Genomic DNA, 25,941 nt, shown 5'->3' on the forward strand with positions numbered 1-25,941 from the left:
TGAATTAACATAATTGAAAAATTTATGATTGCATAGATGTAAAGACTCATTGGGCAATTATGCTCCGTTCCTTCGTGCATATCCACATAAAGGAAACAAATCATGGGCCACTAATTATTGATTAACCTAACCAAGAAACAAATAGTCAAAAGGGCTGTGCTGGCATGCTTGAGCTGCCACTTCGCTCGATCTCATTGATATTGGGTGGACCATGAAGCTTCCCCTTCATTAGACGAGGGCGTTCTCTCTCTCTCTCTCTCTCTCTCTCTCTCTCTCTTATCCGAGAGTTGACTCGGCTGGACGCAACGCAATCAAAAGCCAAGAAAATAAGAGCAACTAGCAAGTGACGGGCAGCAGTATTAAAAGCTGACCCCCGCTGGACACGTCCATAGTCACGTTTTTGCGCTATACACGAGGGCGGCCCCTATAAAAACGGATCCCCGCAGATCAAACCTCTCCCTGCGTGTGCCGTTCTTTCTTCTTCTTTTCTGAAACGATGGATCGCGGTGCAGTTCCTGCTGCTGTCATCGGGAATGGCCACGAAGCTGCGAAGGTCCCTTCCAGAACCGGGAGAGGAGCCTGGCGTGCTGCCATTTTCATCATCTGTAAGCCGCTTGTTTGTTCGAACGATTCGTCCCATCTCGAGAATTCTCCCTCTTTCTTTCGTCGAACCTCTTCTTCTTCTCCTTCTTTTTAATTTTTTTTTTTTTGGAGATTGCAGTCGTGGAGGTCGCCGAGAGATTCGCATACTATGGGCTGGCCGGTAATCTGATGATGTACCTCACCAACCATCTCGGCGAGTCCCTGGCCGGCGCCGCTCAGGACGTGAACATGTGGGTCGGCGTGTCGGCCATCTTCCCGCTGGTCGGAGCATTCGTGGCCGACTCTTACATGGGTCGGCTCAGGACCATCATCATATCCTCTCTGATTTACCTCGTGGTATGTGGTCTGGACACTAATCAGCGTCCCTTTTTCGACGCCTTATTTTCGTTTTCTCCTCTCAAAGTTTGAAATTTTCCATCTATTTTCAAGCTCAAAAGCCTCGATCTTTTTTTTTTTAATCGGACCGTCCTACGTCCAAACCGAGTCTCTTAAAGCATCCGACTAAAATCAGTAGGTCAATATATAAATGCTCAATAACAGTGGAGTGCACAGTAAGCAGCTATAGAAGTTGCTTCAATGGATTATCAGCTTAGTGATTTCCAGGAATTTCTTTCTTTCTGCACCAACTAATCCATCTTTCCGTGGTTCTTTTGAATTGTACAGGGCATGATCTTCCTGACATTGTCGGTGTCTGTAATCCCGATAAGCCACCGCAAATCCACCTTCTTCACGGCGTTGTACATAATAGCGGTCGGAGAAGGCGGGCACAAGCCTTGCGTGCAAACCTTTGCCGCTGACCAGTTCGATGAGGACTTGCCGGACGAGAAGATGGCCAAGAGCTCCTTCTTCAACTGGTGGTACCTGGGCATCACTGCCGGCGCCACAACTGCCGTCTTCCTCATCCCTTATCTGCAGGTAGCTAGGGGAGCGCTTTGTGCGCGCTGCTCGGGTGCATTCCGGCATTTTCCACAACTTCATAGATAAAATTAATCTCAAAGATAAAAAGAATAGCTTACACCTACCATTCCGTACAACTCCAGTAATTTTCCATAAGAGTAATTGCAAAGATAATCGGTACAGATATCAGTATTTATGAACCCTGAATTTGGTCTGTTCATTGATGCAGATAGTCCATCCAAAGGAGCAGTCTTCTTTGATTTATAGCCGCTCTCTAATCAATTTTTCCTTCATTTGGTGGAGACGATGACTTCTCTCCACGACTTTTTTTTTTTTTGACCAACTCTCCACGATTTCTTTTTTCTTTTGGACTAAAACTCTCCACGATTTCGTAGAGTGGAAATTATGTGCATTTATTGTCGATTTTGACTATGACAACTCATGAAAGATCTTGCTTGCATAAAGGAACATGTTGCGTGGAGCGTGGGCTTTGGGTTGCTGGCCGGAATGGTGGCAATGGGGCTGGTGATTTTCCTGATGGGCCTGAAAATTTACCGGAGGCAGGGCCCCCTCGGGAGCCCGTTCACGAGGGTCGCACAGGTGTTCGTGGCAGCGGCTCGGAAGTGGCACGTGGAGAAGGAGGCAGGCGAAGGCCGCGGCAGCGACATGTATTACAACGGCGAGGATGAGCAGAGAACGGCTGGAGGCCGGTGCTTGGTTCACACTCCGCAATTCAGGTACGTGGGGCTTTCGATTTCCTTTTCGTGGTTAGAGGGTGGGCTTTCACGTGCATCAGTTGAGGATGGATCAGCAAGCATGGCCCAGGGAATAGATGTGACAGCATCAATTGCTCAAGTTGCGTCTTGGAAAGCTGTGGTTTTGGTAAGATGAACGGAGATGATGAACAAGTCTCGCGTAAGTGTGTCTGAACGCTTTGAACATGCAGGGCGTTGGACAAGGCGGCGGTGATCGACGCGGTCGATGCGGCGAGCAAGACTAGGAATCCATGGCGGCTGTGCACCGTGACCCAGGTCGAAGAAGCCAAGCTGATCCTACGCCTCACCCCGATCTGGTTCTTCTGCCTGATGTTCACGGTGGTCCAGGCCCAGATGCACACCTTCTTCACCAAGCAAGCCTCCTCCATGTCCTGGTCCCACTTCCGCCTCTCCCCGGCCTCGCTCCAGGGCCTCGTCGGCCTCACCATCCTCGTCTCCGTCCCGCTCTACGACCGGGTCTTCGTGCCCCTCGCTCGTAAGGTCACCAAGCACCCCTCGGGAATCAGCATGCTGCAGAGAATCGGGTTCGGCCTGTTCTTGTCGATCCTCAACATGGTAGTCTCGGCGATCGTTGAAGGCAAAAGGGTAACGCCAGCAACATCTCCACAACTGTATACTTATCTCGACCACAAAAGCGTCCGTTTGAATTTTTTTCCATTTTCCGGTTCGGAACGTCCTGATCCTGCAGGTGCAAGTAGCAATCGAGCATGGCCTAGCGAGCTCCCCCAAAACGCCGGTGCCCATGAGCGTGTGGTGGCTGCTTCCGCAGTACGTGCTGTGCGGGATATCTGATGTGTTCGCCATCGTGGGGCTCCAGGAGCTGTTCTACGACCAGATGCCGGAGGAGATGAGGAGCATCGGGGCGGGTTTATTCATAAGCGTGGTGGGGTTCGGGAGCTTCGTGAGCACCGCCATCATAAGCGTCGTTCAGGCGACGAGCTCGAGAGCCGGGAACGAGTGGCTGGGCAACAACATCAACATGGCGCACCTCAACCACTACTACTGGGTCTTGGCCGGGCTGAGCGGGTTGAACTTGTGCGCTTATGCGGTGGTTGCCAGCAGGTTCGTGTACAAGAGAGTCAGCGATAGCTTGGGTTTCAAAGGAGATGTGTGAAGGCAAATGTTGGTTTGATAAAAGAGCATGAAAATGTAGAACCCTATATATGTTCTAGCTGTTGTAGAGTAAAGAAATGGAGCATTGAGTCCCTCGCACATGTCTGGTCATTTGATCCCCAAATCCACAACTAGACTCTCTCCAAGGCAACAAGATATGCAAGCTCAGATTCCAACTTTTTTTCTGAATACCCGTTTGTGCAAAAAGTTTGAGCTACGACCCACCTTTTTTTTTTTTTTTTTTTTTTTTTGAGGATTGGTAAGCTACGACCCACTTAGCCATCATGGATTCACAACATCTGCTAGCGCACATCCATAATAATTTTTACTTGGACTTGATTTGGTGATGCTGCTTGGATCTTATATGTTAAGAAGAGTAAGATCTTAAAGTTCGATTTGATATCTTGAAAGCACGGAGATAAGAAACTAATTTCCTATCAAGTTATTTTACACTGGTGTGAATGGTTTATCTTTTATTATGGCTGTAGAGTTAAGCTCATATGGTCAACTGAAAATGGCATAAATCATTTTACCGCGATCAAGACGAGAGAGAAAAGACATTTTTCACGCACGATCTTATCTTTAGAAAAAAGTGAAGATTATGCCAAAACAAAGGTAATGATATTTAAAGGACAGGACATCTCAAAATTTTGGTCAAAGTAGAAACTAGATTATTCTAGTCACTTTTGGGTGGGCGACAATGACAATTAGGGGTGAGTATCTTCTAACTAGGAATCAGCCTGTTCTAGTTAGTTTCCAATTTCTAAAACTTAAAGTCAGAAGTTTCCAATCTAGTCCTCGATTCTAGGTGCAGAATTAAACCTATTAGGCGAATTGATATGTTTTTCGTCTATTTATAATTCTTTTTCTTTTAAAGAGTAAAGATACTTGAGTTGCATTTCTTTTCAACCTCTAGTGGAAATTGGAAAATGACTACAAATATGTTGGTCCATATATAATATTTTATTATTCAACATATATTAATAGGATACTACGCAATAGATTAATGACTACATAATCTAATGTAAGACTAGTCAATTATCAATTAGTGCCGCACCCTCAATCATGAAAACATTTATTGAATGTAAAATTGAAAATAATTCTTCTTATTTTCTTTTAACGTTGGACAACTCTCACTTGTGAATCTTTAACCAAGGAGAAGCATATATAAGGGGCAAACAAAAAACTGACGCGGAAAAGAACAAAATGGAAGGTGAAACCTTTTGAATTCATACTGCGGGTGGAATCATTCCAGCAGATAGTGGAAGCAACATCACCAAATGCAAACAAAAGACAACATCAAACTTTTGGAGTTCAAGACACGGGGTAAAAACAAAACGAAAAAAGAGGAAATACTCATTACAGGATTGGTCCTGGAATCGAATCAGGCCAACTCTTAATTCCACAAGTCAAAGACAATCCTATCAGTAATCGGTCAATTTTGAGGTTTTCGGATGGGCGCTGACTATTCCAAGACCGATCACCCCATTCGACGATCTAACGGAGGGTGCGGGCCCACACACGGGAGATCCGATGACGTGGCGTGGCAGCGGTGGGCGTTTTGACTCCGGGGCGTCACAGTCAACAAGTCAACGGAGACGCCAGGGAGAGAGAGAGAGAGAGCCAAGAACCCTATAATCTCGCTTCCCTTCGCTTCCCCTCTGCTTCAACTTTCTCGCTCTTTTCTCTCTCTCTCTCTATCAGTATCAATCATTTTCACTTTGCCTTTTTCCCCCCGCTCTTTAATTTTCCTCCTTTGCTGCCTCCTGTCCTCGGCATCCATCCTACATTCACTCTGTCCCTCCCTCCCTCCCTCTGTGATTTTCTCTCTCTATTTTCCCGCATTTTCCCTCACTTTCTCCCGGCATTTTCCCCCCTCGCTTTCTCGCACCTCCTTGGACTGAACGGACTGCGGGAGGAATCTTTGTAAACGTCAATCTCGCTTGTCTTATTTTCCCTCGCGATTTTTTGCTTCCCGTAGTCGGCGCTTGCTTAGGTTTCCTCGGATTCCGTGGCCGCGGGGTTGAGGAGCCGCGATCGGCATTCTCCTCCGCAGCTGCGCTTTGGAGCCGCGCGATTTCTCGATCTCGACGGCGGAGTTCGCGCGCGCGGGGCCGGGGCCGGGGCGGGGCTCTGGCAATGTGGAGAGGCTGATTGGTCGGAGCGGCTCGAGTTCGGGGGGCGTGGTTTGGAGAGACGGACGAGTGGAGATGGTGGAGCGGAGTGTTGGTTTTGGTCGCTGCGTCGGTGTTTTGGAGAGGTGGCCTTGAGATTCATGCGCGCGGCGATGAGGATGACGGCCGCGGATCAGTCCAAGGTGGGGCCGCTGGAGAGAGATGTTGAGCTGGTGAGTTGTTAGATTGTTGAAGTCGTCGGAGTTTGGTGCCGCGTGCTTAATCTGTGGTCGTCCAGCACTCGTAGTGATTTTTTCTCTTTGGTCGATGACTTCAGTCATTGGTTCGTGGAAACGACGCTTTGACCTTTTTTTGTTTGTTTGTTTAGTAACAGTTGCCATGTGCAGTCATTTCCTTCTAGATTGTTAGAAGAAGATTGAATCATGGAGGCCTAGTGATTTGGAAGAAAGAACTGGTTGTCCGGTATCTCTGCTAAAGAAAACTATATCTGTTCTCCAATTTTCCTATAATTGCCAATGGTGAACTCTTTTGCCGATGAGAAGTTGAAGCGCGATTGAGGAGCTCCGGCTTTACTGCTCGTGCCTAACGGAATTGATTGTTTCGAATTTGTGAACATCACCTACTGCTCTACATCTCCTAAATGAACATAGGATGGCATTGGCTCGTGCTAGCACGAAATTAGTAACGATATTTTGGTTCTGCATCCAACCGAGATTTTTTGTGCCGTATTCTCCTATATCGAACAAAGCTCTATGCAGTTTTGTTTCGGTGCTATTTTAGACTATCAGAGATTTCTATGAACTTGATTAGGAATACTTGTTTGCCATACAACAGGCAATTACCGCATTGAAAAAAGGTGCATGTCTGCTCAAGTATGGACGCAGAGGGAAGCCCAAATTTTGTCCCTTCAGGCTGGCCAATGTAAGATTACGCCTTTCCTTTTTCTTCCTTGATATCTGACATTGACCTTGCTCTGCTAAAAAAAAAAAAAATAAAAATAAAAATTAGCTGGTGTTCCATGTATGTTTCTCAATGGAACTTCTGAACATGAATCAGGCTATCTATAGGAGTATTGCAGACCTCCCTCTGCAAAGTTGCCTTGGGAAATTACATGCATATTACCGACTTCTTTTTTTGCATTATTCTTAGATGTTCCCATGCTAGTACATGGTGATTTATCTTGGATCCTGTTATGTGTCATGATTCAAGTTCACAGCCTGGGGTGAAATGCAGGTGGGTGGAAACTATGTAGACTTTTAAGGTATATCTGATACATTGACCACACACTGTAGAATAGCTAGGACTTAGATGGTGGCTCCTATATGCAGAAAAGTTCTATGCATGCTGGGTACATCTCTGCATCACATTGAATTTAGATCCATTCAGAAATCCTATGTTCAGTGATGAAACTTCTACACTTGTTACCTCTGATTGATTCACTGGAATTAGACCCACACCTCCACGGGACTTCTTCTGGGCTTCTCCATTTGCCATAATTCATATCTAAAAGGGGTGCTTCTAACCTATATTTACATTGGAATGCATATAATTAAGTATTGTTGACATCACATCTCTACGTATACATACACATGTAGTCTCTTGATGTACAATCACTGGAATCATGCCATGCCTTCCAAATTATCCAGCCAATTATAAAATCTTCCAGAGATGAGTTATATCTAGGTTGTACTCTTTTGTGGCTTCTGAAACTGTCTACATTCATAAATCTTTGCAGGATGAATCTGTTTTAATATGGCTCTCAGGCAAAGAAGAGAAGCATCTAAAGATAAATCACATCTCCAAAATAATACCAGGGCAGCGCACTGTAAGTTTCTTCTTAGGTTCTCTTAATATTTGCACAATCAATGTTGATAATATATCTTGTCAGCAATGAGGAGAAGAATAAGGGGAATGAAATTCAAGGTCTAAAATTGCATCTATCACTCCAAAATTTAGCCTGGGCAATGAATGTTGTGTCAAAATTTGGAGCTTCAGTTCAGTCCAATACCTTAGATAAGTTTGATACAACTAGGAAAATTATGCGATTTGCATAAATTTCTCCAAGTAAAATAATCTTTTTGTCAAATTGACCGAGGTTGTCAATGCTTCCTTGCATCATGCAGATTCTTCCAGCACCCCAGAAAAGTCCTTTGTAGTTTTTGTTTTGTTTGTTTTTTTTTTTTTTTTTTTGAGTAGTTCTTCAGATCTATACATGTATGTTTTTTTTGTGATTCTCTTTCTCAAGGTCTTTTCCACCATTTTTTGCCTGTGAGTTGGCAAACATATTTTGCTGAAGTTCTTAGATTTTTTAATAGATTAGCCAGATGCTCATAGTTTCATGTATGTGTTTTCATGAGAAAGCCATATCATGCTTTCGGTCCTATTGGATTGCGTTTCTCCATGTACCAAGAACTAATAAAGAATGTTCATTTGTTAATTAATTGGCATCCCCTTGATGCGGTTTCACTAATTGCCTTTACTGGTTGAACAAAAAGCTGATGTAGGATCTCAGTGCCACCTTCACATTGAAAGAATGCTCTTCTCTACTTTGTGATATACATACTAATTACTCATCATCTTGTTCTGACAGCCAATATTTCAGAGATATCCGCAACCTGAGAAGGAATATCAATCATTTTCACTCATATATGATGACAGATCTTTAGATTTGGTAATTTTATTTATTATGTTAATCTTTGTTCTCATGTGTCTTTTTTTGAATCTTTAATTCCATCCTTCTATCCATTGAATTAATAATTTGACTTTAAAGCTGACATTTGTTCGTCTTTTAACGTTTTCTTGATAATCTCCATCAGATTTGCAAGGATAAAGATGAAGCTGAAGTTTGGTTCACCGGTCTGAAAGCATTAATAACACGTCGCAATCATCAGAAGGTGAGAGGAGGATCAAGAAGTGGAGTTTCATCTGAAGCAACTAGTCCAAGAGCACAGGGGCAAAGTAGTTCAGCATTTAGCTCACCATTTGCTAGTGGTGATAGTTCGCAGAAGGTGCATTACTTTCTGCAAGTTTTGTGCATATCTAGACAGTTTTGCATGGTGATAAAACTTTATTTTTTGGTTCTAGGATCAGACCGACAATTCTTGCCTACATACACCAGTTGAAAGTCCAACAAAAATTGGTTTATCAAATGGATTGTCAGATGTGTCCTTATGTGCTCTTCCTCCCAAGATTTTCTATCCTTCAGAAACTGCATCTAGCTCTATTCACTCTCGCTCATCAGGAGGATCAGATGGAATGACTGGACGCATAAATGGAAACAATGTGGATGCATTTAGAGTGAGCTTATCAAGTGCTGTCAGTTCATCAAGCCATGGATCTGGTCATGATGAGGGTGATGCTTTGGGGGATGTTTTTCTCTGGGGGGAAGGCACTGGAGATGGCATTATGGGGGGTGGCATCCATAGGATTGGTAGTTCTTCTGGGACTAAGGTGGATTCCTTGTTTCCCAAAGCCTTGGAATCTGCTGTAGTCCTCGATGTTCAGAATATAGCTTGTGGTAGACAGCACGCTGCTTTAGTTACCAAGCAAGGAGAGGTTTTCTCCTGGGGGAAGGAAATAGGAGGCGGACTTGGACATGGTGTAGATTCTGACGTTGCACATCCAAAGCTTATAGAGGGACTGAAGAATGTGAATGTCGAGCTTGTTGCCTGTGGAGAGTACCATTCTTGTGCCGTTACCCTTGGCGGTGATCTATACACATGGGGTGGAAATTCTAGCAATTTTGGGGTCCTTGGACATGGAAGCAAATCAAGTCAGTGGATTCCCAAAAAGTTAAATGGACCCTTGGAAGGAATACATGTCTCATCTGTTTCATGTGGACCATGGCATACAGCGGTTGTAACTTCTGCAGGCCAATTGTTTACTTTTGGTGATGGAACTTTTGGTGTATTGGGACATGGAGATCGGACTAGCGTGTCAGTACCCAGGGAAGTGGAGTCCCTCAAGGGTCTTCGCACTGTCCGGGCAGCATGCGGTGCTTGGCACACGGCTGCTGTTGTTGAAGTTATGGTTGGGTCTTCAAGTTCCAGTAACTGCTCTTCTGGGAAGCTTTTTACCTGGGGTGATGGGGATAAAGGTCGACTTGGACATGGCGATAGGGAGACAAAACTAGTGCCCACTTGTGTTGCAGCACTCGTTGATCCAAACTTCTGTCAGGTGGCTTGTGGTCACAGCCTAACTGTTGCACTAACCACGACTGGCCATGTTTACACCATGGGAAGCCCTGTTTATGGTCAGCTAGGAAATCCACAAGCTGACGGAAAGCTTCCTAACCGAGTTGATGGAAAACTTTTAAAGAACTTTGTTGAAGAAATAGCATGTGGTGCTCATCATGTTGTGGTTTTAACTTCAAGAACGGAGGTTTATACTTGGGGAAAGGGCTTGAATGGTCGATTAGGTCACGGGGATACAGATGACAAGAATATGCCGACTCTTGTAGAGGCTTTAAAAGATAAACAAGTGAAAAGTGTAGTCTGTGGTGCTAATTTCACTGCAGCTATATGTCTTCACAAATGGGTCTCAGGTGTTGATCAATCAATGTGCTCAGGTTGCCGTCTTCCATTTAATTTCAAAAGAAAACGTCACAATTGTTACAATTGTGGACTTGTCTTTTGTCACTCATGCAGTGGTAAAAAGTCGCTCAAAGCTTCCATGGCACCAAATCCTAACAAAGCATATCGTGTGTGTGATAGTTGTTTTGGAAAACTTACTAGATCCCCTGACACTGACTCATCGTCTCATTCATCTCTGAGTAGGAGAGGAAGTATGAATCAGGGGCTAAATGGACTTATTGAAAGGAATGATAAATCTCATATTATGGTTGGAAGTAATTTTTCTGTAGATTTGAGTAAGAAAGTGGAGACAGAACCTTCCAGTAGGTACAAGAAGCTGGATGTTAATGTAGGTCGTGTCTCACCCGTTCCAAATGGGGTTATGAACAATGGATTATTGAACAGCTCAAGGTCTTGGAATCCAGTGTTTGGAACGTCCAAGAAGTTTTTCTCTGTTTCTCTTCCTGGATCAAGAATTGTTTCTCGAGCAACATCGCCAACGTCCCGACGTTCAAGCCCACCCCGTGCTGCAACACCAACTCATTCAGTTCTTACGCCATCAAAGGCTGTTGATGATGATGCCAAAAAGACAAATAGTAGCCTGAGTGAAGAAGTTCTTAAGCTAAGGTCTCAGGTATGGAAATCTTTTTTAACTTCAATCTGTGTGGGGAACCTTTCCAACTGTTCTTAGTTATATGGACTTCATTTTAGCTTGAAAGCAAGAGCTTGCCATTTTTATGGACATGGTTTGTTTATACCTTGCCATGTTACTCATATTAGAGTCTTCTGTGAAATAGGAGAAAGGGTGCATTGGCAGAAACAACTGACTTGTAGTTGCAAGTATTGTGTTTTCTACTGATGACACCTAAGGTTCTGTGAGATTGGAGATTTCTTTCAATGCAATTTCTCACCTGGGTTGTCTGGCTTGTTTTATCAATGGGTCTATGACCCTGTAGTGATGGGACAGGAACCAAAGACAAGAAAGGTCATAATTATTAGGACCTGGGAATTTGCTAGCTCAATACGACATGGAAGGCACTTGCATGACGGGATAACATTGGCTTTTGCATTTGCCCCTTCTTTGTTTTGTTGTGAGCATAACTCTTTTGCTCCATATATATATATATGCTAGTGTAACATAGAGACAGTTTATGAGATTAGTGTTTAAAAGTGCACTGTACTTTAGCTTTGAGAGATATCCTTTTATAATTTGCCTATGATTGTGATGCAGGTTGAAGATCTCAATCGGAAAGCACAACTTCAAGAAGTTGAGCTGGAACAAACTAGAAAAGAGCTGCAAGAGGCTATGAGGATAGCTGGGGAAGAAAGTGCAAAGTGTAAGGCAGCTAAGGAAGTAATTAAGTCCCTGACAGCCCAAGTAAGCAAATGCCTTGAAGTCTTTGATCAGTTTATGACATTTCAGAGGGTGCAGCATCTTTTGTTAGAATCAATTTGGGTTTTGGTTAAAATAGGAAACTCAAGCAGGATGATTTTCATGACTTTAGTTCTCTACCATCTTTTTGTTATAACAACTCAGAATACTTTTTCCCTCAGTTCTCTTGACAACTCTGGAAGGTTGAAACGAGCAAGTTTGAATCTAAAAGAAGGAAATAAAAGAAGGAAACATAAAATTTTTCTTTTGACTTTTTTGGACATCAATTATTATGGAGGTATTACTAGATTGAATTCAGATAAATCAGGCAGTCAGAGCCTTGTGTGCCTTTTTTTTTTTTTTCATATATATATAAATTTCCTTTTCAAATTAAATCTCTTCGACATTATTGAATATTAAAATATTGATAAGCTTTTTTATTCAATGATGTCGAAATTTTGATAAGCTTAGTGAGATATTATGATGTTAGCAATGTACTGTCCATAAGGTATCGGTGCAGCTCCACTTTTCCCACGTTTTTTGCAATTGCCGTCAACTTTTGAGATCATGCAGCAACATCTCCGTGGTTTTTCCTGGGTATTTACTGAAAGCTTAGAAAACAGCTGTCCTTGACAAACATCACTGACTATAATAACTCCAGTTGCTGTTGTCACTGACCTCTGGTGGGTAAGTGACGCAAACTAAATGCAAATTTACTCTTTTCTTATGCAGTTGAAGGACATGGCTGAAAGGTTACCTATGGGAACCGCAAGAAATTCACCTCCCTCCGGTTTGTCTAGTGTCATTCTTCCCAATGATGACAAGTTCAGTGGAGCTAGTGAGCACGCGAGCTATACTGTTAGTTGCCATGAACCAGATGAGAATGTATCAAATGGGCTTGTGATGCCTGACCCCTCAAGTGACAATGGTAACTCCATTTCAAAGCACACTGACCAGGCATTAGAAGCAATGGCGAGGAACAAAACTAGAGGGTTAAAAGCTGAACCTGGGAATGGAGATTGGGTTGAGCAAGACGAGCCAGGTGTTTACATCACCTTTGTGTTGCTACCCGGAGGCATCAAGGATCTTAAGCGTGTCCGTTTCAGGTATATTGAACTGATAAACCAACACTACCCTGCAAACCCCTCTCTCTCTCTCTCTCTCACACACACACACACACACACACACACACACTCTTAGGATCATGTTTGCAAACTGAAAACAGAGCTTCTAGGTCACAATTGACTGGATTTTCTCATATCAACTGGAGAGCATTGTATGTTTGATCTTTTACTGTCTTTACCTAGGATTTACACTGCCCGTTTGTGCTGGCAATTGCTAATTGTTTCCGATTTTCTTCTTCCTGCTCTAGCCGGAAGCGCTTTACCGAGAAACAAGCAGAACAATGGTGGGCAGCTAACAGGAGTAGAGTTTATCAGCAATACAATGTTCCGATGGCAGACAAGTCCTCCACTGTTTTTGGGAAGGAAATGCTTGCTCACTGATATGAGGTGGATGGAGGCTTCGGAAGAAACCCGAAGTTAAATGATCCTCCAAGGTCGTTTCATCTCGAGGAAAAAGAATTAATCTCTTCAATTTTTGTTTCTTGAGCGAGTGATGGCGTGTTTGTTTTTTCCTCCCCCCATCCGCCTCGTGCCCGTTCCGTCCATTTGCCCGTCCTCTCTGCCACGAAATTGACCCCTTTGCTATAGGAAATCGGAATTTGTAAATTCTTTGTAAGTAGGCCTGTGCACTTAACTCAGAACGCTTAATTGTAAATTCGTCACATGAATCCCAATCTTTTTGATCTAATTCCTCGTTTGGATGTTGGTTGTGCCTGAAGAAGCTCTTGGTCGGTCGGATGAACTTCAGCTGATTTTGTTGTGGATAATATGTTCTAAGTTTCCACTGGTCAGACTTCGTAGATTTAATTGGATTTCTGTTTTTCTTCATTCGGTACATTAATCTTTTCTCCTTGACGTCCCTAAGTGGCCACGAATTCATGCATCGAATGGAACCACGCTGACGTAACATCTTCTGATGACAGTGAACTTAATAACATCTAAAATAGCAACTTCGGGGTTAAGCAATAGTAGACGGGAGACCTGTTTGGAACCACGCTGACGTAACATCTTCTGATGACAGTGAACTTAATAACATCTAAAATAGCAACTTCGGGGTTATTTCTTCCGTTAAGCAATAGTAGACGGGAGACCTGTTTGAGAAGTCTCAACATTGACTTGGCGAGGTACAGTAACAATTCGTAAAAGAAATTAGAATATAAGATCAACCCTTCGTGTTTTGAAGCAGATAAGCACAAAGAATATCAACAAAAAGTATCAACAGCTTGAAGCCAAAATAATTGCCTATGATTCCTAGAGAAAAGAATGATAACGATCTACCCAATGCTAGAAGCTAAAACACAAGGGTTGCTTTGAATGAGGTGAACCAATTAAAACTCTCTAAGTTAGTTCATAAGTCAGGCTTTGTCCGAACACATTTAAGACGCAATAAATAATTGCTTCCAGCAAAGTCGTGCAAGGTACGATGAGCTCGTGGTCCCTCTTGATCAGAGTTACATGCTTGCTCTTTCAAGAATCTTCCACATGAATCTGCATCCTGAAGGATCATGAGCGACCACAGGAAACGGGTGACAAATCAGTGCATAATTGGAGAAAAGTGTCTGATAATTAAAATGGAAACAAGCAGACAGGCGAACTATTCTACATGGACCACCGCTCAAAAGAAGATATCGAAATGGAAGTAGAATATAAGAAACTAAGATGCGGTATATGGCCCTGGTTCCTGATGAATGGCCATGAAGAAGATTCATAGACCTACGTGGAAACATAGAAGGTACGTGTGTGGTCAACATCTCTGCCAGAGTAGTCTCACGTACAAATACGCACGCATTCCATGCAAAAGATATGTCGTGAACAAATCATACACTAAACTATTCAGACGAACACTTTCAAATGTGAAGACAATATGATTCGACACAATTGGCTCATGAAAAATCCAATAGAGTAGGTCTCTTCCAATGTTACTAGCATAAACTTCATGTCCCCAGGCTCATCCCTCCCTCTCTCCTCTTACATCATCCTGTCAGCCACCACTACTTCCGAAGATCAAGCAGAGATTCTTCCCAAAGGAATAACTACATCTCATCCAAATAAAGTAGACCACCATTTCCGGTCAAGTCAAACAAAAGAATACCTGTAAAAATTTCAAGTCAAACAAAAGAATACCTGTAAAAATTCCAACATTTGTTGTTCGATAGTGCCACACATTGTCAAAGTTTCCACGTAAATAGGACGAGTAGCACCCATTCGATGAGCACGACTGATAACTTGCTCTTCCATGCTGGGAGAGTTCAAAGAGAGGATAAGTCCCATTTCCACCAGTAAAATTTAGTTATAAGGGACTGGAATAAATGAGGGTAATCATTTGTCTATTCGGATTATGAAGGTAAAAACGTAATCAGAACTACAGGGGCAACTTGAAGGGCACCGCCAGAACTTGTATAAATGCAATATCAGTAGAGATTGGTCTATGGATATGTTGCATCTTGGCATATTCAATAGTGTTTGGATTCTGCCTAAATAATTGATTACCAAAGTCAAGTGAAACTTGATGAGTTTAAAGAGACATACAAAAGACAAAAAATAGAGCTGACAACCAGTTCACTACCATTCAGAATTCTCACGCACTTCTTGCTAGGATCTGTCAAATGGGTGGGTCGGATCGGATCGGATCGGGACGAAAATGATCCAACCCAAATAGACCTATCTTATCTGTTTGGACCCATTTACATGCAATGCAAATATGATGATCCATATCCAACCCAACCTGTACCAAACTCATATTTTACCGGTCCTACATTATTAAAACACTTCCGTATTTAATCCAATCTAGAAAAATTCATACCCAAACTAGGGTGAGAGTGCGGGGTGAGCAAACATGAGATCAAGTGAGGGCGAAAGAGAATGAAAAGAGAGTCATAGAAGTGGATTGGCTCTAAGTAAGTTGTAAACTCATATTAAAACCCATATTATGCTGGGATTTACCATTTTAAACTCATTTATAACCCATTTACCTAAGCTAACTAACCCACATAACAACTCAACCAATCATATATAGGTTAAGAAATGGGTCTATGACCTATTTTAATAGTTTTACTTCTTGCACAATGATTAGAGAAACCGACATTTTAAGCGTCTGTCAAAGTGGTAAGTGAATATTTGTATCCAGAGTAAAAAATGGAGTCATGCTTATATCAAGCTTGTGGCATAAGGGCCAGTGTGTGTTTTTTCTTCCCCATGCTCAGGAAAAGAAATTTTAACTTTTTGAACCACCAAATTTCAGCAGCAGTTGAAGTGCATCGACATCTTGTTTCACTTGAAAGACAATACTCGATGCAGGGAGTGTTCAAGAATGGAATAGGTGATAAGCAATAAAAGAATAACAGATGAGTACCAACTGACAAGGGCAAGATAATTCACATGATGTACCTCTTGTCCCAGATAGGTTCCATTAGAAAACATGTGTCACGAAACTCAAGTCTAGACCCAGTGCAGCACTTCCATCCATTAAGAGGGCCATGCAGCTCGCATCATGTTGGAATTTTGCCAGTGCCTTCATCTGAATAAGTAAAGAGTACATTAGTTTCACTGCATCAAATACAGTTTGACCGCATCAGATATTTTTGTCCGTTTGAAGTGGCATTTTTTACTTTCAGTATATCACGAGGAGCCCGCACATGAATTTTTGGAAACACAAAATGCTTGAAAATAAAAAATACTTAAAACTGACGTAAATTTGCATATAATTTTTTTTTTTAATAATTTCTAAAAAATTTCAATGCTTCTGTTAGCAAAGTGAAAATTTTGCTTTTAGCTTTTCTTTTAGCCAAAACAAACACTCCTGAATAAGTAATTGCAATATTGCTATTCTGTATAGACCACAACAAATTACTCTAAAAGCTTAACATTCCCCCTCATGTGTAGGCATGATGTAATATATAAATACTATAACATTGTCCCCCACGTGTAGGTTGGATTTTCACCTAAGACTAAAGCGTGAAAATATACAATGGGGAGGAAAACAAGAGGCCTGAAAAGATTTGAACTCAAAATTTCACGCTCTGACACCATGTAAAATTTTGTGGAATTACTGAAATCTGTTTTTAAAGCTTAGGCCATCAGATGAAAGTATTATTTAACCTTTGAATACTCCAACAATTACTGAAAGAAGAGCTTACCTTGTTGCTCGCGTGCATTGGACTATACATGCCAGCAAAGCTGATACCAGCAAGCATCAACTGGTCAAAGAAATAAAGCATGTGGTAATCACTAATATGTGGAAAATCATAGTCATTAATGTATGACCGTGCAAATGATAAGTACCTGCTGCTCAATTACATGTATATGCTCCAGAAACTGAGAGAAAATTATAACCTTCTCTGTGGTTATCCTGTGAGAATCTGTCATAGAACCGGACTGATCATCCTGCGTTAATGATACCTTTGAGCTATTCGAAATTGAAGGGGTTGCTTGCTCCTGAATGTTCACAGCACTCAAGTTGTCACTTGCAAATTGACAACTTCCAGTGGCACCTTGCAACCTTCTCAATTTCTCCAGCAGATAAGCAACTTTACTGCTTGATGTTGACTGCCAATCTGAATCCCAGTCATCCTGGATACCAACACACACGATGTATCAGCAGATATCATTCATGGAACAAATAAATAAGCACATGCAAAACTACTTTTCAAAAAAAAGACAGCCTGCCTGTTTGTAAGAAGGTTGTAACTCAATAAGATCTTTGGGCACAGGCCACTTCGGGTTTGGATTTTCTCGCCGGGCTTCAGGAGTCTCCATATCATATGAGTAACCACACCCAGGAGCAGTACATCTTTCACTGCTCAAAGCAACACAATCAAGGCAAAGGAGATGCCTACATGGGGTAATAATAGGTAGTCTACACCACTCCTTGCATCTAATGGGGGAGTAAAACAGAGGAGTCCAGGTCAGTAATCTATATTGCAATGACACAATTCACAAAGCCACGTGAAAAGGCAAAAGCAGAAATTTACCTGAGGCAATCACCACCATGGATGAGATAATATTTTAGCAGAGCGTACTCTTCGGAGAGAGGATCCAGACCATATTCCACTAGGAGATCCATTGTCTCTTGAATATCCTGGCCGGCATCCATCACCTTAACGTGTCCAGCAACACAGCAAGACAGCCTCACATTCCTAATGGTGTTAATACGGAGCTTCCATTGCTTTGGATTCAACAAGCTCTCAACATGTGACGGATCATTCCAGTCAGCCATTAGTATATTGCGACGGACAGTAACTACCAATTCATTGTAACTTTTAGCGTGTTGCTCAGTGAAGTTAAGAAATGTAACTTTCTTTACGCAAGGTGGAATGGCCAGCAAATCTTTCTTTCTTGCACTTATCATGCATCGACGAAGTATTTCCACCAAGCGTGATCGACCCTCCTCCATCTCTGCTTCAAATGGCCTGAGGATGCCCATTTCCCATGATTTCTGATTTTGCCCATATGCTTCCTCATGAAGGAACCTCAACATTATTTGAAGATGTGACAACTGACTGCTGGGTGTGTTCGGGGTGGGAGTTCCAGTCAGTATCCAACGACTGCAAGCCATCAATGATATAGCCATTTGCAGTTTATTTGTTAAATTAAGACTTGACCCCAGAGTGTGTCCCTCGTCCAACATGATCCTAAGCCAATGCACTTCCTTCAGTGCACTTCTCTTATGAGGAGCCCATTCTGCACTTAAACGGTTGAAGGTAGTTATAACAACGTCATAGTCCCACGCAAGGTTATGCGGAGAAATCCTTCTTCGGTCAGTCAAGACATAGACCCTTAGTTGGGTAGGTCTAACATGCTTCTGGATTTGAGTTTTCCAGTGGTCAACCAGATTCCGCGGAACAACTATGAGTGTAGCTCTGGACAAATATAACCTGACAGAATTCAATGGTTCAGAGAGAGCAGTTTTTAGAGCATGCACATCAAATTCCAAATGCTCGAGACCCTTTGGATAGTGCCACCTGCAAACACTCTTTTCCACCCTCCTCAAAAGGCCAAATGATTGGAATATTTGGTGGTAACCAGAAGCAAATTGAATAGATACTGTACAAGGGCTTCTTAGACCGATAGTCTCCATTTGTGATAGCTTGTCCTGAGATAGATTAGCCAACCAATGGAGAGCTTTTCTAGTGTGGGAATCTATCAACGTATAGTGATCCTTAAGCATGCTTTTGAAGAAACATATATTTTCATCCTTGCCCACTGTTGTCCCTTTCGAACAAAAACCTCTTAAGTCAGTAATCGGTTGGGAATTATCCCAAGTTTCTTCTGGAATGCTACAACTCTGATACATTGGGTCAACATTCATACTGCAAAACCATGCTGTACCCGCTTCAGCTACAAATTTCTCTGCAGCCTTGCGCCACTTGTGACAAGAATCGCACTGGATCCATGTGTCGGTGAATATTGGAGAATCCATCATAACATCAGCCGGCCTCTTGCGACCACGTGGCGGCACTAATGGAGTACTGTCTAGCTTTTCATCAGAACTACAACTACCAGCATCTTTGGCAGCACAGTCCATTTGACTTGAGTATTGGCAATGATTTCTCTCTTCAAATTGTTCTTCATATCTTGAAATCAGATTTTTCCGAATGCGATTCAAGTTCCTGGTGCAGCTGTTCACACCATCAGCATGCTCTGAATGCACAACCGGAGGTGTAGACCTTAGATTGTCAAAAGCCATCGACCAGGCTCTTTTAGGTGAAGGACCACCCGCATAACTACCACGAAGTTCATAATAACCGCACCTCTGATCTCCATTATGCTTACACCAAATCACCTGCTCCCCATCAGGTGGATCTGATAGCGTTCCCTGTGTTTTCAGAATAAGGGAAAGTGATGTTACGGTCTTGCCTAGACCTGGTTCATCGCAGAACATTCCCCCTCGGAAATCCTTAATTGTGGGTGCTTTCTCGGTTATGACTTCACCAGAAGCGGTATTCACAGAGAAAGTAAATCCATCTTCTGTTGAAAATTCTTTGTACAGAGGATGCGGCAGGGACTCTGCATTCCGTTCACGCTGTAACATCCACTCAACTGCAGCCTGCTGATGGGGAAAGAGTTTAAGTTTTGCACATGGCATGATAGACATGGCCAAGGACCTCAAATGTCGGCAAGTTGCAGCGGCCCTAATAAGGTCTAACGGGGCTAATACTGTCAATATACCAACAATAACGTCATCAGGCAATTCCCAAATACCAGATCCAAGAGAAGAATTTTCTGGTTGTATCCTTGAAGAATCAAGACCTCCTCTTTTGGCCAGACTAGGCAAACTCTTGAAAATTTCATGAAGATCAAATAGCCTTTTCTTTGAAGATTCAGGGATAAGAGTATGCAGGTTGCATCCAAGAACATGACAATCGGGGAGATTCCAGATGCTCTTGTCGTGCGAACAGGCCCCGTCAGAGTAATCTCCATTACAAAGCAAGGTACTCCTCTCTCCCCAGTCACACCTGCACAAAGGCATCTTTAATTTTTGCTAACGAGATGCTAAATTATTGATTAAAAGATAGACAAGCGTATGCATGAATGAATCAAAATGCAATGCCAAAAAAAAACTAACAGCTTTAGCAGCTTTTCTCTTGACTGAGTCTACTCGTTTCCGAGGCACCTATGAGTTCTCTAAGAAACATAAAGTAATCCAGGTAGAAACCTCAAATGTCGGAAAAGAGCACCCGCTATGGATCTCGAACGTGGGAACTGCCATCCGGACAGAACTGCCAGTGGTAGGTAAACATCGACCAAGACTACGACTCTCGTCTCCCCGTGGCCATCCACCACAGCCCGGACCACCCGTGCCATTACATTCAAGCACTTACCATTTGACAGCGCGTGAATCTGGCGGATTACGCTCATGCTCCCATGTACCAATCCAACTCTACTCGCTCTCCTGCTCCTTAAACCCCCGCTCTCCCTCTCGAAAGCCTCGGGTTTCACCGATCCTCCAGCCATCCGTTCCACGTCCATCCACGCCTCCGCATTCGAATTACAACTCCTCCCCCGCTCGGGAGGCACACTGCCGCCGCAATCTTCGCGCGGCGCGTCGGCGCTCCCGCTCCCCGGAGTGGAAATCTCACCGCCGACCGACGCTTCCCCAGTCACATTCCCCTCGCATTGCCGCGGCCGGCGACACTCGCCCGGCTCCTGGCCGGACACGTCGCGACTGGACCACTCCAGCCCCCGCCGCTTCGAATCGATCCCCCACAGCACGACGCCGCCCTCGGTCAGGAAGCCGACCTCGTCGCCCTCCCCGGAGAGGAAGCAGCGGGCGCCGCGAGGCAGGGCTACGGCGGGGTCGGCGGCGGCGGCGGCGGCGGCGGCGCCGTGCGGGGGTTCGGCTCGGAGGACGGCGCAGAAGAAGCCGCAGAGCTTGTGGTCGCTCAACCAATCGTCCATCGGGGAGAACTTCAGACGGACGGAATCAGAGAGCGGGGCTCACTCGTCGGAGAGAGTCGGTCCGCCATGCGCTCGATCGACGCCGGAGATCGAAGGTGAGGCGGCGGCGGACGGTGGCGCCGCCGTGGATTTTATCGGGAAGGCGGCTCGGCTCTCGCTTTGGAAATTGAAGGCGAAAGCCGTGTGCGATTTCGGGGGGATAACATAGAAAGAGGAGAGAGGGAGGGAGTTGCTTGTTTAAGAGGCAACGGGATGGGACCGTCCAAAACGGCGGCGTTTATGTGCTCCTCGAATTTGATCGCGTTGACTGCGATATATATTTTTTTTTTAAATTTGGCTTTTATATGACTTTCCAATTTCGTAACTTCCCTTATGGTCAAAACTCTCGAAATTGAACTTTTCTTTTTAATTGCTCTTGTGTTTCCTCTTTTTCTTATTTCTTCTTTTGGGTTTTTGCGAAACTTGATATTTTATCCTTTGCTTTGCAATGTCCGATTAATGTATAAAGATTAAAGAGGGAGATTTTCTCCGCTCCAAATTAATGATGTTAAAATTTTTCATAAATTAATCAAAATCTGTTATCTTCAATTATGAAAGAAAAATAATTTAATTCGATCATCATTGAAAATTTGAAAAAGGTAAAAATCACTAAAAACCTCAAATTTTACTAAGTATGACACATTTAACCTAAATTTATATAGTATGACATATTTGTCCCAAACTTTTTTTATGACACAAAAATTCTAAATTTATATTCACATGACAAATAATTTTGTATAAGTTTGAAGTTTTTGGTATCATAAAAAAAAAAGTTCGGTTCGGCATAAATTTGAAGTAAATATATCACACTTTGCAAAACTTGGTATTTTTTATATCACCAAAAAAAAAAGTTTGGTAAATGTGTCAAAATTAATAAAATTTGAGATTTCTTGTAACTTTTTCACATTTAAAAACCATCCAAAGATTACAATTTGGATCTATATTAATGCATTACATACTTAATTATATTTTTTAATAGATGAGTATCAATAATGGGTTCAAAAACAATGTGATATAACTTGTTTCGGATGTTACCAATTACTTTATGGATTTATAATAATACATCGCACATTCAATTGTATTATCTAATTAAGGAGAATCGACAATAAAAAGTGAGAGATAATGACGGGACTTCGATTCTAACAAACAATTATCAACAAGCAAAATCAATGAATTTTCAGTTATGAAAACTGGAACCGAGAAAATCAAAATTTCAAAGTAAATCCTCAACAAGCATATTCACTTGAGAAAAACAAAAGGAATATCAGAAAAAAAAAAAGAGTTAGAAATTCTCGTTTCGTTAGCATGACTAAAAAAACTCCAATAACAGTCGTAGGTTTTTGTCGAGCTGAAGACCCTTTCTTCCGGATAAGTATAAAGAGTACGGGCACTGGAGGGCATCCAGGTTTAACTCGCGCATCGCATCGGCGGCGTCGAAGCAGAGCTATAAAGAACGACGCGAAGAGCCGCCGACCACGCTCGCGAGGAGAAGGCAGGGACGCCGGCGAGGGTAGCGACCGATGGCGAGGGACAGCTGCTTGGCGCGCGTCGGAGCCGGCGTCGCGGTCGGCGGCGCGATCGGCGGCGCCGTCGGTACTTTCCCCTTCCCCCCCTCCTAACCCTAATCTCTTTCGACTCGACGAACCGTCTCTCGATCGCCTCATTGTCGCGGTGCGCTTTTCGAGGACGCTTGGGCTAAGATAGCCTTTGGAATCGGTGTTGAACTGTCGTCGTCGAAGAGGGTGTGCGGGTGTATAGATGTTCTTGTTCGGGGTCTGCCTCGTGGGTTTATGACTAGGGAGCGGTTTACTGAAATGATGTTTGGGTTTTGCGGGAATCTGGATTTGGAACAGAGCACGGGTTTAGAGCATTGCTGATTAGCAAACCTTAGAGCTAGATAAGGCGCGGCTGTTTCTAGTGTTATTGCCACGGGGAATACGTTTGCTGGTACTGACGATGCAACGCCAGTCTCTCTATGCCCTTTTCTTTTCTTGGGGGGAGAAAGTCTTAATCTTTTGTAGCATCTCTTCCAATCTGAAGGAGTTGAAGTGTTTGGTACCAGAGTTTACTGAATTTCTCCATCTGCAAAGCTTGTACCTTTGCTACAAAAGGCATTAACATTTGTTAGTAGGAACCACTTCCGTATTGGAATTGTTAGTCAGATATTGCTTCCGGGACGATTTAAAAATTGTCAATGCTGGAAAAATGCAATGAATTTGTATTAGTAAAGCTGACAGTCTGACAGGACAGTTATCTGTGTGAAGCTTTTGTTTTTTCTCGTCAGAATATTTGTGCTTATGTTTTATGGACATTGTGTTTCATGGTCGGTATGGTAGAAAGAGAAGATGGGTTTGTTGGGTAGGAGGAGAAAATGATGCTGCCTACGTTTTGCCCAATTTTATTGAGATAATCTCGAGGTAGCCTTAGCGAGCAATGCTTAGAGATATTAAGCAGTCTTTCTCGCTTCTGACTTGGCTTCCATGAGTTTTGGTGTTGGAAACCATTTGTTAGTTTAATGATCTGAACTTTTGTTCATTTTCTTACGTGGGAAGTTTGTGCAGCCGTGTCTTTATTATGTTTTGTGCTCTCTAAATTTGTTTCTATCATTATGGTAAAGATTTGACGTGCTTACAATGCGTGATGGCTGATGCAGGTGCTGTTTACGGGACATATGAGGCTATCCGATACAAGGTATGGTGTTCTATCCTCTTATCTTTCACATAATAATATTATTGCTGAATGGCCAATCTCTCCTTGTAGTCCTTTCCTCTATTTGGAACTCGGAAGATTAAATTTTTTTGTTCCTTAGACAAATTTCAGACTTTCATTCGAAGTCATAAATGTGAGAAAGCAACTGTTATTGGTTTTACCGTGCCTTTTCAGCTTACCTTCTAACTTGGGATTTGGAAGAAGGTGGCAATGCCTTCCCAACTCATGATGGTTATGAGCTTATTTTGGGCCTTTTGTATTAGCAATAATGACAATTACTCTTCTATACTAAGAAAAAGCACTCTTCATTTCAGCTTTGTTTGTTTTGCAAATAATGATCAATTTGGAAAACATTTTCCTAAAAATAATTGTTTACATACAAGAATGAATGAATGAAAATATATTTTCACCATCTACGAAAATGTTTAGACATAAATTGTTGTTGATAATGAAAACATGTTTCATCGACTAATTATTAAGCAAAATCAAGCAATTGTTTTTAGGAATATGTTCCAAATCATTTATTTTTTGGGAACAAGCTCACTCTGCATATGAGGGGGATCTGTTTTTATGTATACATGTATATGCTTTTTTTTTTTTTTTTTGCCTTTGCATTCCATAAATTCAGTTCACTTGTTCTGAAATATTGATACTGAGGAATATTGATATCCGGTTTCCTTTGTCCGATAGAGTTATTAACTTGTGGCTGTCTTTGAAATAATCATCTACATAGAATGTCATACTTGGTATGCTTTGTCTATGCTCAGCGACATGGAAATCTGCATCTAATAGTTTTACGCTCCTTTGCCCCAATGTCAACATCAGCCTGCCACTGAAGAAGGATAAGAAGAGAATATAAAGAGACAAGAAATTTACCCTGAAGAAAAGGAAAATTATACAAACCGTCAGCCCTTTTTTTTCATAGAACTATCAACCACTTGGTTTTCTCCTCCCTCTGAAGTCAATTTCTGGATGCTTTTTCCTCCACTTGTTACAAAAGTCAATGTCTTTCAGATGAGAATTATGAAAGGGTTAATATGATTCTTCTTTCTATAGCCATTCCTGTTAGTGTGTCAAACTAAGCGGTTGTAGCTGAAGCAACACCTCAGTCACCTAGCTAGAGTTTGTCTTATCGGTGATTATGAAATTCTTTCCAGAGGGAATGATTAATCAGAACTTTCTTTCCAAGTTTATTTTATATTATTTATTTTTGGGCATGGTAACAAATCATATATCGCGATATGACTATATTGGGAATGAAAAGCTATCATCTTCTGGGGCAAATTTTGATTTGCTTCGGATCCCCTTCTACTAGGAGGCCATTGCGAATTCGTATTGATGCACATTACGGATGTAGGTGGGTTTATGTCTGTTCCCATTGATTACACTGCCTGTGAGAATGTATACCAGGAGGCTTGGTAACAAATCATATATCATGATATGACTAGATTTGGAATGAAAAGCTATCATCTCCCCAGGGAAATTTTTAGTTGCTTCGTTCCCCTTTCTACTAGGAGGCCACTGTGAGGTCATACTGATGCACATTACAGATGTAGGTGGATTTATGTTTGTACCCATTGTTTTAATCTGCCTGTGAGAATGTATACCAGGAGGCATTGGTTGCGGAAAGTTTATGATTTAACTAAAAGTTATTAGGTAGGCAGACCGTGTTTTATCATTGTTAACTAAGGGTGGTCTTAAGAGTTGAGGTTAGCGTGTCGGAAAAATCAAGTATTTGGCATAAATTTTCTTCCATTTCATTGCAAATAGATTGTCCCTGAAAGATTGCCTTTGTTATTTTGCAGGTCCCGGGAATGATGAAGATTAGGTATGTGGGGCAAACTACACTTGGGAGTGCAGCCATTTTTGGTCTTTTCTTGGGTGCCGGGAGCTTGATACATTGTGGGAAGTCATACTAATTGTTCCTGTTGTTTCGAGGGACCGATGTAATAATAACTTTAATTATCTTGAGGCAGATTCTTTTTTGGCTCTCTCTCTCTCTCTCTCTCTCTCTCTCTCACAGCGGGTGTTTGCGTGTATATGTGTGTGTTGTCGGGTGGGGTATGTGCGTGTACATGAACCCTAATCCTCAGCGTATCCAACTACCGTCGTTAGGCTCCGAATTTGTGCAAGACAGTCGGATTGGACCATGTTATTTTCTTGGACATGACGCATGAGACTGATGGAGCTGGTGAAATCAGGCAT

At 42.5% G+C, this 25,941-nt stretch overlaps 4 protein-coding genes across 5 annotated transcripts; 3 read left to right on the forward strand and 1 right to left on the reverse strand.

Moving 5' to 3' along the window:
• The first annotated feature begins 369 nt into the window (after positions 1–369).
• Positions 370–3,580, forward strand: LOC104421869 (protein NRT1/ PTR FAMILY 5.4). The gene is made up of 6 exons (XM_010033999.3): positions 370–605; positions 722–939; positions 1,267–1,518; positions 1,966–2,237; positions 2,447–2,861; positions 2,965–3,580. Exons 1-6 carry the CDS (start codon positions 497–499, stop codon positions 3,388–3,390), a joined length of 1,692 nt encoding a protein of 563 aa, XP_010032301.2. The 5' UTR covers positions 370–496; the 3' UTR covers positions 3,391–3,580.
• A 1,491-nt stretch (positions 3,581–5,071) lies between these two features.
• LOC104421870 (PH, RCC1 and FYVE domains-containing protein 1) lies at positions 5,072–13,308 on the forward strand. Of its 2 annotated transcripts, none has more exons than XM_018864184.2 (9): positions 5,072–5,736; positions 6,359–6,445; positions 7,260–7,349; positions 8,115–8,195; positions 8,341–8,532; positions 8,615–10,729; positions 11,327–11,473; positions 12,200–12,573; positions 12,840–13,308. In XM_018864184.2, the coding sequence occupies exons 1-9, from the start codon at positions 5,665–5,667 to the stop codon at positions 12,970–12,972; spliced, it is 3,291 nt and encodes a 1,096-aa protein (XP_018719729.2). In that variant the 5' UTR covers positions 5,072–5,664; the 3' UTR covers positions 12,973–13,308. The 2 variants fall into 2 exon arrangements, with proteins under 2 accessions (XP_018719729.2, XP_010032304.2); XM_010034002.3 differs by having other exon boundaries at positions 5,073–5,736; positions 8,609–10,729.
• Positions 13,309–13,723: 415 nt separating this feature from the next.
• LOC104421871 (F-box protein At3g54460) lies at positions 13,724–21,180 on the reverse strand. Its single transcript, XM_010034003.3, is given in 9 exon segments — positions 13,724–14,086; positions 14,716–14,830; positions 15,979–16,009; positions 16,012–16,108; positions 16,728–16,787; positions 16,873–17,160; positions 17,257–17,464; positions 17,562–20,045; positions 20,246–21,180. Coding segments are annotated over 9 exon segments (4,173 nt in total). The 5' UTR covers positions 20,989–21,180; the 3' UTR covers positions 13,724–13,939.
• Positions 21,181–22,408: 1,228 nt separating this feature from the next.
• On the forward strand, positions 22,409–25,901 carry LOC104421872 (reactive oxygen species modulator 1). Its single transcript, XM_010034005.3, has 3 exons — positions 22,409–22,620; positions 23,681–23,718; positions 25,542–25,901. The coding sequence occupies exons 1-3, from the start codon at positions 22,548–22,550 to the stop codon at positions 25,653–25,655; spliced, it is 225 nt and encodes a 74-aa protein (XP_010032307.1). The 5' UTR covers positions 22,409–22,547; the 3' UTR covers positions 25,656–25,901.
• The last annotated feature ends 40 nt before the right edge of the window (positions 25,902–25,941 follow it).

The sequence above is a fragment of the Eucalyptus grandis genome, chromosome 10 (genome assembly GCF_016545825.1).
Source record: "Eucalyptus grandis isolate ANBG69807.140 chromosome 10, ASM1654582v1, whole genome shotgun sequence".
NCBI classification, from domain to species: Eukaryota; Viridiplantae; Streptophyta; class Magnoliopsida; order Myrtales; family Myrtaceae; genus Eucalyptus; species Eucalyptus grandis.

Coding starts and splice junctions, on each gene's coding strand:
- LOC104421869 (XM_010033999.3), top strand. CDS start 497: ATGGATCGCGGTGCAGTTCCTGCTGCTGTCATCGGGAATGGCCACGAA. Junction 940..1,266: donor CCTCTCTGATTTACCTCGTG/GTATGTGGTCTG, acceptor TGAATTGTACAG/GGCATGATCTTCCTGACATT. Junction 1,519..1,965: donor TCCTCATCCCTTATCTGCAG/GTAGCTAGGGGA, acceptor GCTTGCATAAAG/GAACATGTTGCGTGGAGCGT.
- LOC104421870 (XM_010034002.3), top strand. CDS start 5,665: ATGCGCGCGGCGATGAGGATGACGGCCGCGGATCAGTCCAAGGTGGGG. Junction 7,350..8,114: donor TAATACCAGGGCAGCGCACT/GTAAGTTTCTTC, acceptor TTGTTCTGACAG/CCAATATTTCAGAGATATCC. Junction 8,533..8,608: donor GTGGTGATAGTTCGCAGAAG/GTGCATTACTTT, acceptor TTTTGGTTCTAG/GATCAGACCGACAATTCTTG.
- LOC104421872 (XM_010034005.3), top strand. CDS start 22,548: ATGGCGAGGGACAGCTGCTTGGCGCGCGTCGGAGCCGGCGTCGCGGTC. Junction 22,621..23,680: donor CGCGATCGGCGGCGCCGTCG/GTACTTTCCCCT, acceptor TGGCTGATGCAG/GTGCTGTTTACGGGACATAT. Junction 23,719..25,541: donor ATGAGGCTATCCGATACAAG/GTATGGTGTTCT, acceptor GTTATTTTGCAG/GTCCCGGGAATGATGAAGAT.